Here is a 12,247-nt window from a genome sequence, read left to right as displayed (position 1 = left end):
CCACATTTAAGAGTAGGCTTAAGACTTTCCTCTTTGATAAAGCTTATAGTTAGGGCTGGCTCAGGTGAGTCCTGAACCATCCCTTAGTTATGCTGCTATAGGCCTAGACTGCCGGGGGATTTCCCATGATGCACTGAGCTCCTCTCTCCTCTACTTTCTCTCCCTCTGTATGCAACCTCATCCCATTATTGCATGTTACACAACACAACTTCTCCCCTTTCTGGTAGTCTTGTGCTTTCTCGTCTCTCTCCTCTCTCCTATCACTTCCTGCAGGTTTTCTGGCTCTGGAGCTGTGGAGTCTGGATCTGTGGTTGCGGGTCACCTGCTGCCCCCGTGTTCCTGCTCGACACCCTCTGCTGCAACGACTATTGTTGCTAGTCTTATTGTTATTATTGTTATTATAATCATTAACATTGCGATTGTTACCATTAACACTATTATAAATATCTGTACCATTTTTCATTTAGTCTATAGCAACATCACCTTCACTGTCTGTACCTCTGTGTGTATATTGTGTAGGCTGCCTCTCTCCCCTCTCTCTCTCCTTACATCCCTCTCTTTTTCTCTCTATTCCTCTCCTGCTCTCTCTCTCTCTCTCTCCCTCTCTCTCTCCTTCACCCCCAACCGGTCGAGGCAGATGGCCGCCCACCCTGAGCCATGGTTCTGCTCGAGGTTTCTGCCTCTTAAAAGGAAGTTTTTCCTTGCCTCTGTCGCCTAGTGCTTGCTCTTGGTGGGAACTGTTGGGCTTCTGTAAATATCATCACAGAGTACGGTCTAGACCTGCTCTTTTATGAAAAGCGCTGTGAGATAACTGTTGTTGTGATTTGGCGCTATATAAATAAAATTGAAATTGAAATTGAAATTATGATCTGGCACTGTTGTGATGGCCCCAGGTTTGGACCCTCTCTTGTTCTTTGCATCTTGCTGTGGTCTGTCTCTTTATTCCAGGTAGTTGGGACAGCAACCCCCTCGAGCCTAGGAATGTGTCCCCGAGACAACTGCTCTAACCGTGTTCATTGCAACTCTACCAAGGTTTTATGAAAGAATCCCAAATCCCACATTCCTTCATCCTACCAGGATAACTCCAACATGGCCTCAAAATTTCCAAATCTATGAACAAACAAATAAACTTCATCACAACCAATGCGAAAACTTCAGACAATGAGGCTTCCCAAAGCTAGTACTTAACAGCTTTTATACCCAGTTTAACAACTCACTTCATACATGAGATTAATTCACTCTGTCCTCCAAAGGCCAGCCCCAAACCTTTACTAATGCAAATTAGTGCAAGAGAGTGACACAAATAGTACTAGTCCTAACCTAACAGCAGAATGCAAAAAAGTTTCTAACTCTGCATTCTGCAACTTACCTGACAAAGAAAAAAGCTGATTTACTGACAAATATTTGATCAATATTTCATGTCCAATGCTTATAACATGTTTGCAGCTACATCTGTTTAACTTGACTATTCAGTAGTGATTTTGTGCTTTTTGTTGATAAATGTTCACAATGGATTTTATGAATTACAACTAAGAAACCATAACCATACTGTTTGTATTATTGACGGTCCTTGATTTAAGATAAAAGAATAAGCTAAAATAAAATAAACGCATGTACCTGCATTTTCCCTTGAGTTATAAAATCCACTAAACCTTCTGGCATCAGCAAACAAATCCAAACAGAATATAGTATTTGTCGAAGGCTTTCAAGAACACTGTGCTCACTTCTCTTTTGTGTAAAACACCGTGTGCTGCTTTAGGGCACACATTAGGTTTCGATGTCAGTTCTTCAGACTCAAAGTGCAGTGGCTTCTTTCTAAACTCACCATTTTGCCCCAAGATTTAAAAATAACACAGACCTACATCAATTGGAGAAAAAAACAGTTTCCCCTTGGCAGAAACTATTAGTCAATAATGCAATCCAGCCAGCCACAAGACATGTTTTCCTAACAAAGGAAATTCACAAAAACATTCTTTAAACCAGTTTCACTGATGTACTGCTCTTTCCACCTGCATGTAAAAACAATGCACAGTCCGACATTTGTCAAATAATTATTTTTTTGAAATGAAAGAAATTACTACCACAAGCAGGCATACGTAGATACAGAAGGTTATAATAGAGTGGTTTTTCCTTCTCTTTGTCCATTTATGCTTCAGTGATGTAATTTCTCTCGTTAACCTCCAGTATTTCAGACCAGATTTCATTTATATTTAAGAGTCTCTGCACTAGTGATTTGTACTGGTGAGTAACTCATCCCGTATTCTCTTTGACTGCACCGTATGATTCCTCCATGCTCCTTCTCAAGATCCAACTAAAGGAGCAAATGGAATCCCCTCTTTCTATGTACTGTATTTGTGTGTGTGTGTGAGAGAGAGAAAGAGAGAGAGAGAGAGAGAGAGAGAGAGAGAGAGAGAGAGAGAGAGAGAGAGAGAGAGAAGACGCGAGACAGAAATAGAACAGAGGTTGTTTGCTAAGAAAACTCAGCAGTCTGCTACTCGTCTGCCCTTCTCTTTGTCACATCTACCTCTGTGGGTCTCGGGAGAACAGAACACTGGACTGAGAAAAACATTTCAATCTACCTTTGACCTAGAACAAACAACCACCTGCTTGGAAGGTACACACCAGCACGAGCAGAGATAGTGCCAAGAAAACACAGTGGGATGTTTGTATGCACACAAGGAATGAGTGCATGCAAACAAGAAGCAAGAAATGTAAGCTCTGTGTGTAATTTTCCATTCAGACAGGCAGACAAAAATCCAAAATAAAAGTAACCACCAGGGTGGATGCACATGCTGATGCATGGTCACGCGGAAAGAACCAAGCACAAATCTGTTATAATCTGCTTAGTGAGCAAAAACTCATGAGAGCTTGCTGTAATTATGAAGCATTTCTAATCATTTCAGTATGAGGTGGATATATACAGTGCCCAAGGGTAAACAATTAGATTTGCATCTACCATCCATTATTAGGGATTTGGGAAAGTGGAGATTCCCATGCAAGAGAGTTCATTGGCTAATCATGAAAATAATTTTGACTCCAGGGATTTCATTTTCTTTTTACAGCAGGATTTTCTCTGCTCAGTGACTGCCTGCTTAGCTGGAGTGACTCCCTCAGCCTGATGATTGTCATTCAAGCATTTGCCTTACTGAGGTGTCCTTCAGCAAGACCTTTAATCCATCCAGCGCCATAGTCACTGGTCTGACGGTGTATTGTGATGTCTTAAAGGGAGGGGGCACAAACAGAACTTTACACTTTCAATTTTCACCATTATATGTAGATGTAACACCTGCCGGCTGTGCATTATGTCATTTAAGGGTTATTTACAGTACTATTATGTACATATGCATGATATTTCATATTCCATATACATGTGTATATAACGTTTTCCTTTCAAAGGCTTTCTTTGCAGGACTGAAACAGTAAGCTTCACTGCAAATTAGTTCAACAACTCACCAGAAGCGTGACAGATAATAGAGATACTACTTCTAGGTGAGCTATTACCCATAACTAAACAGACTTTCCACTTTGGGTTTATGCTTGTGTGTGTGTTTGTGTGTGTGCAGGATATCTTATCTCCTGCAGTGAGCAGAAGAAAGTGATGGAGAGCCTCGGGTAATTAGAATGAAGAGCCTCTCCCTTCACTACACAAATAATGATAGCCCTTCACCTGCTGTAGAAAATAACCCTGAATCTATGCTCACACTCAAATAGGACACAGCCAAGCGCACACACACACACTCCTCACCTGCTCCAGTTTCCAGTGGAACTCAGCGGGTCTGAATGTGTCAACCTGAGTGAAATCTCTTCTGAGCAGGAACACCAGGCGGCAGTTGTGAACATACAGAGAGTAATGGTGGCGGTTCATTTCTGTAGCAGGAAGACATGCATGGCCACACAAAGACACAAACACATGCACACGGTTAAACATAACTCTATATTATACAGTCTATCAATAAACAAGATTATACCTTCTACTTTGAGGACAATAAACTGATGCACCTGCTCCTTAAGTTTTCTTATGGTGGACATTTATACTCCTGTCAGCTCAGTGTGACAGAAATGGTCCAGCGTCTATTTTTTGATTATCAGCTTGTGTCTTTAAGATGGCAATCAAAGGCGAGTCCTGCTTGCTCTGCCTTTATAATACACTAAATAGGCTTGAGGTGGAATAAGATGTGCAACAGATTTTCTTATAAATACCACATAACTCCACAGTGATGAGCTAATGCTTGCCTTTCAAAGACAGTTTTTTTATGGGGGTATTTATGTTTCAATATTATTTGTGTGAACAGATGAGCGATATGTGTGTAAATGTAATCTGTAAATATAAAACACTTTCACAAACACAAAATGAAGATTAAGATTTGTAAACTCACAAAAATATTTTGCAAATAGAAAACAGATCTGCAAATACATAAATAAAATCCACAAATAATAAAAATATCTGTGAGTCCAGTTTTAATTTACAAATTGTTGAAAAGTATTTGTCACTTCAAACAGGCATTTGTGAGTCCCACCTGTATTTGTCGATCTCAGTTCTTCACACACAGAGTTTTGAAACAAACTTTCCGCCGATGGAACGAAAATCGACTCGTCTCATTGGGCTGTTTTCGGAGACCACGTGATGATGCCTGCTTATGCCCGCTGATGACGTCATTTCCACATTTCAAGGTAAAACGGCCTCCGAACTGCCTGAATGCGCCAGCTTGTTGATATGATGAGTAGGTGGATTATTTGTCATTTGTGTATGAATCTATGTTGATATATACATGTTGTCAACTTAATGTAATGTAGTAACGTAAGAAAGCTCTCTGCTGCCCCCTACTGGCTTACTGGAGTACATATTCGTAATGCTAAAACAGTGTTTTAACAATTTATAGCCTACTCAGTGCTACAAAAAAATATATATATATTGTTAAATTAAAACAATAAAATGTGACCATACATTTTGTGTGCATCACATACGGCCTACATGAAGTGGGATCAAGCATATCTAATGTTAAATGAGGTACAGAGGAACCTAGTAAGTGTCCACTGTTCTCCTATACTTTAATTACGCAGTAAAAACGTTACACACATTCTTCCTCTGTATTTAAACAGAAACAACAAGACTTGGGGTGGATTATAAAAGGATTTCATTATAGGCCTATTGTTTGCATTAAACTGTGATTTATATCTTAAGGACTTATTCATTCTTAGTTCCGTTGTTGTTGTTGTTCTATTTGTCCACTTCTTGATGCTGGTGTTGACCACAGGACAGGAACTACCATCGATGGCCACTCGGCTTTAGGCCATACTAGGAAAAAAAGTATATGGTTAAATGTAAATTCAGTACAGTCCGCACTAACTTTTAACAAACATTCGGCTCATAGTCTTGGTTTGCTTTTTGCTAAACACCATCATTAGCTAGAGCCTGTGCCGTTTTCAAACTGCTGAAATTAGCCTAGCAGCTAGCGGACTTTCCCTGTGCTCATAGCTTAATACATTGTTATATTATATAATTATACTATTTCTTACTCACCGCTGGTTTGAATCGCTGCCTCCCCCGACACAACAACACGGTTGAATTTCAGTCTGCATTCACATTTTGTTGAAAGAGCAGCTGATATTTCCTTCGTGATTGTTCCATCGGCGGAAAGTTTGTTTCAAAACTCCGTGTGTGAAGAACTGAGATCGACAAATACAGACGGGACTCACAAATGCCTGTTTGAAAGTGACAAATACTTTTCAACAATTTGTAAATTTAAACTGGACTCACAAATGCATATTTGAAAGTTGTAAATGTTAGGAAGATATTCACAAATGTGGTTCATTTATTTGTAAACTATTAAATATATTCACAGATATTTTTATTATTTGTGGATTTTATTTATGTATTTGCAGATCTGTTTTCTATTTGCAAAATATTTTTGTGAGTTTACAAATCTTCATTTTGTGTCAAGTGTTTTATATTTACAGATTACACATTTACACACATATCGCTCATCTGTTCACACAAATAATATTGAAACATAAATACCCCCATAGTTTTTGCATTGGTGTTTTTTTTGTGTTAAAATTGCTGAAATGGAAACAGAGCTGTTTGTCATTTCATACTTGTACAAGAGCAAATCAAAACATGACAAAGTCATATTTTAAAAACTAAAGATTATTTAATGTATTATGACAAGAGTCATGGGGAGTGCATTCAGCCATTTCTAAGCAATTCAAAATGTGAAAAAAGGCAATCCCTTTAATTTTTTTGCTTTTTTCCTTCAAATATTATTAGTTGTCTGTCCATATCATTGTATTGTTTCAAAATTCTCATATCAGGATATCAGGGTTCATTCTAATGATTAAATGAACGAACATTAAAATATCAAAGACTTTTCATGTAAAATATTAAAAAACATTTGACTTAGTGGGAAAAATGTGAGTTTTGAAGACGTAATTAGGAACAATTTGGTAACTAGACTGACTCGTTACTATCGAGATAATACTATGACAACCATCATGATATTCCTTATTGACCATACACTATCACCCACCCTAAAGTTCACAAAGCTCAGCCAGAGGAATGATGGGATACAGTTCATGGCCACTGTACGCACTGTATTGCTGATCTGGCCCTCAAACTGAGCCTTTGGATACCATTCACATGCTTAAGCAAAAAGTTGGAAATGAAAAAAGGGTTTATAAGATTCTTATGCGCTAACACGAAGTTTTCATTACGAGATCAGACTACACATCTCCTAAGCTAATAAGCCATCTGTGAGACCATTGTGAGAATGTGCAATGTGCAGATGGCTTGTTTTGCTTAATTAAACAGTTCAGTTATGCATTGGGGGAAAAGTTTCGAGTTTCAAAGAGTCTTTGCCATTGTGGGCTTCAGTCTTGGCTAAATGATCTTGTTATTTTTAATGGATGTTTTTGATCATGTTACAAGACGTTCATAGTATGTTTCTAATGCTGAGGATGTAAAGGAAATCAAAGTGTAAAATGTTTCAGTAAGAATTAAGTTGTTTTCAGTACCCTAACCCTTTCAAAACATGATCCAGAAGATTGCTCATGTGTGTCCCAAGGGACCAAAGGGCAAAAAGGGGGGAGGTTTAATAAAGACTGAATTACTGAACTAACAGATTTGAATAACATTCGGGAATAACAGTGTTAATGATTTTAACTTTTCTTTACTGTTTTCCTTTTAACTATTTGAGTTTGCCTACGGTACGGATGGATGATTAAGTAGAAGCAGAAATGTCGCTACAATGTAGGAAAACTAAAGGTCAAATGTAAACTCACTGACAATTTTTGTTAAAGATGGTAAAATTCGAACTCTCTAATATGTTAGACGGTGGAAATGTACTTCTTAACAGTGAGCATGTGTGAAATTGCTTCCTCACCAGTCTTGTCAGAGTTACACAGTAAGGTTTCCTTCTCGACTCTGAGCCCCAGACTGGGCCCGTGTTTCATCCATGTTGCCACGGTGAACTGGTCTGTCAGGTTTTGGGGCACCACGTGGTCTGGAACATTTGCAGCCTGATGCCCGTCGAATCTGTAGATGAGGTCGCTGTCTCGGCCACTGTCAGTCAGCAGAGACGCCGTCCAGTTTGTGGAAGGGCTGGGGGCAGGAAGGAGGTCGGTGCTGCCTGATGCTGCGCCTGGATGTGCCAATCAGAAGATACGACACTGTCAGGTCGGCTGCACAGAGAACTGACCTGGAGAGAAATAGCTTCTTTCTTTTCTCTCTGTGATTTCTCTGAGTACCAGAAGTGAGTGCATCAGTTCATGACCTAATGTTGCTTGAGCATGTCAGAATTAAACAAATTTAACTCTGTGAATCAGTGAATGTTTAGAAATCCTTAATATATTTATATGTAATCGATGATGCTTGGTGATCAAACACAGTCAAGATGGGCACAGTTTCCCTAATGTCTGACTTTTTTTTTTTTGAAGATGAAACCATATCTATATATCATATTGCTACTTTACATTCACCCCAGATGCAAATCAAAAAATGCACTGCAGAATGTTCTGGGTGTATATGTGTATGTAGGCTATATATGTATATAAATAACTATATATATTGTTTCTGTCTTTTTTATATGTTACCATATGTTACATTTAATTATATGTTAAGTCCTGTGTGTGTAGCATGAAGGGACTACAAACGTTATTTTCGTTATATACAACCGTGTGCTGTATAATGATCAATAAACTATCTTGTACCTTGTATATTTATTGTAACCTCATATGACTGGAAATTTCTCACATAGCCGCTATGGATCTGTTTACATGAAACTTGTATTCTATTTCCATTGCATACATGCCTTACCATTAACTCAATTCAAAATAAGATTTGTGTGGCCCCTGTAGATGGAGCATACAATAAAATGGCAATTATAATACGCGAGAGCAAATCACTGATTTACACAACACAGTATAATGATTGTAAATATGATCTGACATAACATTTCAAATTGAGTCTTTTTTTTTTAGAGAGAAGTTTAAATAATGATGAGGTGTTAGAACGTGTCAACAAGACATCACTAAATCTCTAACTAACGTTCTCAACAGGAATATTCTTGTTGTCTGTTTTACATGTACTGTATACTGTATATTACAGTGCAACGCCATGCTCCAGGGAACAAATGGAAAGAAATCATGAAAACATGTCACAGTGGAACACCGTTTGAAAATTTAATTTAAAATAAAAAATTAATTCCAAAATCGTCTCCAGGATTATAATAGCACAGAAATTGGCATATTAATAGACTGCAGAGATGTCGAGAGGTAATTCCTTCTTTGAATTAAATTTCTCCTTGTCTCATTATTACTACCTTTTGCTCTCTCATAGTCCTCTACTCCTAAATAGCACCACACTATTCCAACAAGACATTTCATTCCATCGTTTTTTCCTCCCACTCAAACTAACTAATTAAACTCTTTTATCTCTCTCTTTGTCTTTCTCTCTACGTACCACAGAGTTTTTGCAGAGACTTCTCAGAGTACGTTTCGCGGTCGCAGCCCTTCCCGATGTGATTGGTCTGCAGCTCTACCATCGCCTTCACGCCAGACAGGGGACCTCCACACGTTTCCAAGTGCATCTTGGGAAACAGCTGCTTGCTTCCAGTCCCTGGCTCATAGTCCACCCGCTTGTTCCAACCTTTAAGGGTCATATTTAGTTTAGTAGTTTAGAGTAAGTATTTCATGTCAGTATCACCTGTTACAATTACAGGTAACCTGATGTCACATAGTAAACAATGGTGAAAACTGCTTCAGTCAATGCCTTTTCTAGTTATTTGAATGAAATAATTTTTCACATTACATAAGGAATAAATTCTACATTACATCATTGTTACTATATGTAAATCAGCACATGATGAGAAAAAATTTATTCAGCTGCTGTAAGATCTCATATTCCTGTTCATCCATTTCACTTAAATTGACCTTATCTCAGGGTAGTACTCTTTTGGACACTGGGATATCTAAGCATCAGTACCATGCTTGTTGTGGTTTCACTGTGGTGTGACAACAAAATTGACAATTTCTACCCATCGTAAGGTAGTTCTGTTTGACTGTTAGGTCAGTTTCTTTTTCTCCTGCCCAGCAGTACACCACACTCAGTACTCTACCTCAAATGTTTCAATAAACAGTAGTTGCTATTCATTCAATAGTGAGAAGGGCTGTCTTTTTCTTTTGTTCCACATTTACAGCATTATTGAACCAGTCCACTGAAATGTAAGGAATAAAACTTTATGTTCTACTGTAGGTGGTTTCATAATGAGCAAGCGGGCCTTGAAAGAATGGCAGACAACCACACAGGCTGGCAACTTTGGTGCTTGGAGTTTTCTCAGTGAAATCTTGCCCTGTGTCAAGTCCAGTGTTTGGCAGTAATGCGTTACTCAGTGAAAGTTAGCCAACTGTAATATTATTACTAGTAGTTTAAGGGATTACTATTTCCAAAACAGTAATAATATTACAGTTACTGATCCAAGTAATGCTGCGTTACTGAGTTACTGAATGCACCATCCTTGACATGAATGTCCGGAGAGAGTGGCGTTAAGCACTGTTTAGTAAAGTAAAGTAATAGCTTTCCTTTTGTAAGGAGTAATAAGTAACCAGTAACTTATTACAATTTCAGAGTAACTTGCCCAACACTGGTCAAGTCAAAAGGAGACTGAGGGGGCCCAGTAACATGGCAGGCCTGGTAGAGAGGGGTGCTGCCCTCTTTGTCAGTCCTTCTGCCAGGTGTTATATTTCTATTACCCAGGTGTTATATCTATCCTTAATGTACGAGAATCCCTGAATTGTGGTGGTGAAAGGGATTCAAAAGCATAACTGTGTACAGGAATGTTTGTTTGTGTGTGTAGGTGGACACCTGGCAGCTCTTGCAAAGCCTACAGAATATGATATCAAGTCTCCTGAGACAAATATTCACAAAGAGTGAAACGGACTGTGAGGTAGGAAGGCGAGGAGGAGTGACAGGTGAAGTGGAGCAAGATGTATTTAGCCTCTATTTATGCCAGGGGGCTTTCTTCAAAAAAGAGCAGCAGAAGCACTCTGACCTTTACACGCTGACAATAAATAAGGTTACATGTACAAAGAATCACCGCATTGTGTTTTATTCATGGTTTTAAGCTACTATGGGTTAATGGCTTTGCCACAGGATTATGCAGCAGGGCATCTTTCATGAGCCAAATCACAAAGAATCAGGCAACACTGATGAGGATGTTAGCAGGGTAAGATAGCATGTGTTTCTTTGGGATTCAAATGCAGGGAGCTGATAATGCTCTGTGCTGATCTGGATCTTAAAAATGATTGCATATTTTTTCTCCTTATGAGAAAGCAGAACATCCAGCTGTTATTTGGTTCTATGTTCTGTAAATGCAAAGGTGAATGGACCCTCAGAGCTATGCTGTACATGAAGATGACATTAATAAAAAGTTCTAATGCCATTTCAGACCACTTTCTCAACACTATACTGACTCTCTCTCCCTCTGCACCGCCACCCCTCTGTGATGTGCACTGACATTTCCCTCAGCAACTGGCAGTCAACTCACTTTCATTATGTGCTCTCTTTGCACTAAAGGATCTTGTCTGTAACATTAGACTTGGTCATATGTGATTTTTTTCTACTTAATTATCCTCTCTTATCCTAGCACAAAATATATGATGCCATTAGACGTGGAGTTAGTTTCTTTAGGGTAGCTGAGAAACATCTACAAACCCATCATGTACATTTACACCATGACAATGGAAAATAAAGTACTTGTACCTTAAATGTTGTTCAAACAAACAATCTCATCTACTCTATACCTAGGACACTCACTAGTTTATCTAATGATGGTTTGCTTCTAGATTCTTGGATATGGCAAAATAATCGATGAGGTGGAATTAAGTGACACAGCTACATTTGGAAACTTTTACTTCTCTTTCCCTCTCCTTCCAGTGTAAATGCCACCTTCACCTCTACTTTCATCCACACATATTGAAACTCACACCCCTACACATGCACATCTTCATCTCTACCCCATCCCTCCACATGGAGAGCCCCTGCAGCTGAGGAGTTAAGACGCCACCCCTGAACCGTAACGTCTCTACTGTCTGTAATAAATGTTTAAAATGCCCAAAATTTACTTAAGAAAATTACATACCATTGTGGTGTATAACATATGTGCATTTGACCATTACAGTTTAACATAATGCTCTGTAGCTGGGGACAGTGAACCCTTATGGGGACAGTGAACCCTTAAGGGGAAGTAATGATTGATGGGTGTGCAAAGAGTGAACCCTTCTATGAAATTTGACCTCTGACCCAGTGGTAGGGGGAGTAGAGGTTAGTGTGTATGAAGGGACTGTGCCCTTATATGGTTTTTAGCAGAGACCTAAACATGTCCTATATAAGCTGTGTTCGATGTACAGAGAGACAGAGTGGTCATCGGGCTGGGTCACTCTCCAAGCTGCTGCAGAGCTTGTAATTGATGCTGAATTCTTTGATGTAATAAACTTTTATAACCAAGAACAGTGTCAAGCGGATTTCTTCTCAACACATCATCGCAGCATTATTGTTCGGACACCACAGAAATTGGCGACCCAGATGGGACCGTGTTGTGCCAGAATTCATCGTCCCATCACAGGCTCCATCGAGCTGACTCCCGCTCCAGAAGCTAGCGTATAGGGTGAGTTTTCTCATAAACTGTGGGCGCTGGTCAGTTCGTGTGTCTGTGTGTGCGTTGAAGGGTACACCGGTTCGATCCCGTGTGAATGC

At 39.1% G+C, this 12,247-nt stretch overlaps 1 protein-coding gene across 1 annotated transcript in view; it reads right to left on the bottom strand.

The window, feature by feature from the left end:
- Positions 1-12,247, bottom strand: part of LOC123972497 (calsyntenin-2-like) — a 103,748-nt gene that overhangs the window by 30,040 nt on the left and 61,461 nt on the right. The window contains exons 7-9 of the mRNA XM_046052018.1: positions 8,957-9,142; positions 7,380-7,637; positions 3,746-3,867 (exon numbers count right to left, since the gene is read on the bottom strand). Coding sequence (XP_045907974.1) covers positions 3,746-3,867; positions 7,380-7,637; positions 8,957-9,142 — 566 coding nt within the window. The remainder of the gene's footprint in view (positions 1-3,745; positions 3,868-7,379; positions 7,638-8,956; positions 9,143-12,247) is intronic.

Source organism: Micropterus dolomieu, linkage group LG06 (assembly GCF_021292245.1).
Source record: "Micropterus dolomieu isolate WLL.071019.BEF.003 ecotype Adirondacks linkage group LG06, ASM2129224v1, whole genome shotgun sequence".
In the NCBI taxonomy this organism is placed as follows: Eukaryota; Metazoa; Chordata; class Actinopteri; order Centrarchiformes; family Centrarchidae; genus Micropterus; species Micropterus dolomieu.
This window is presented reverse-complemented; position numbering and strand designations above follow the sequence as displayed.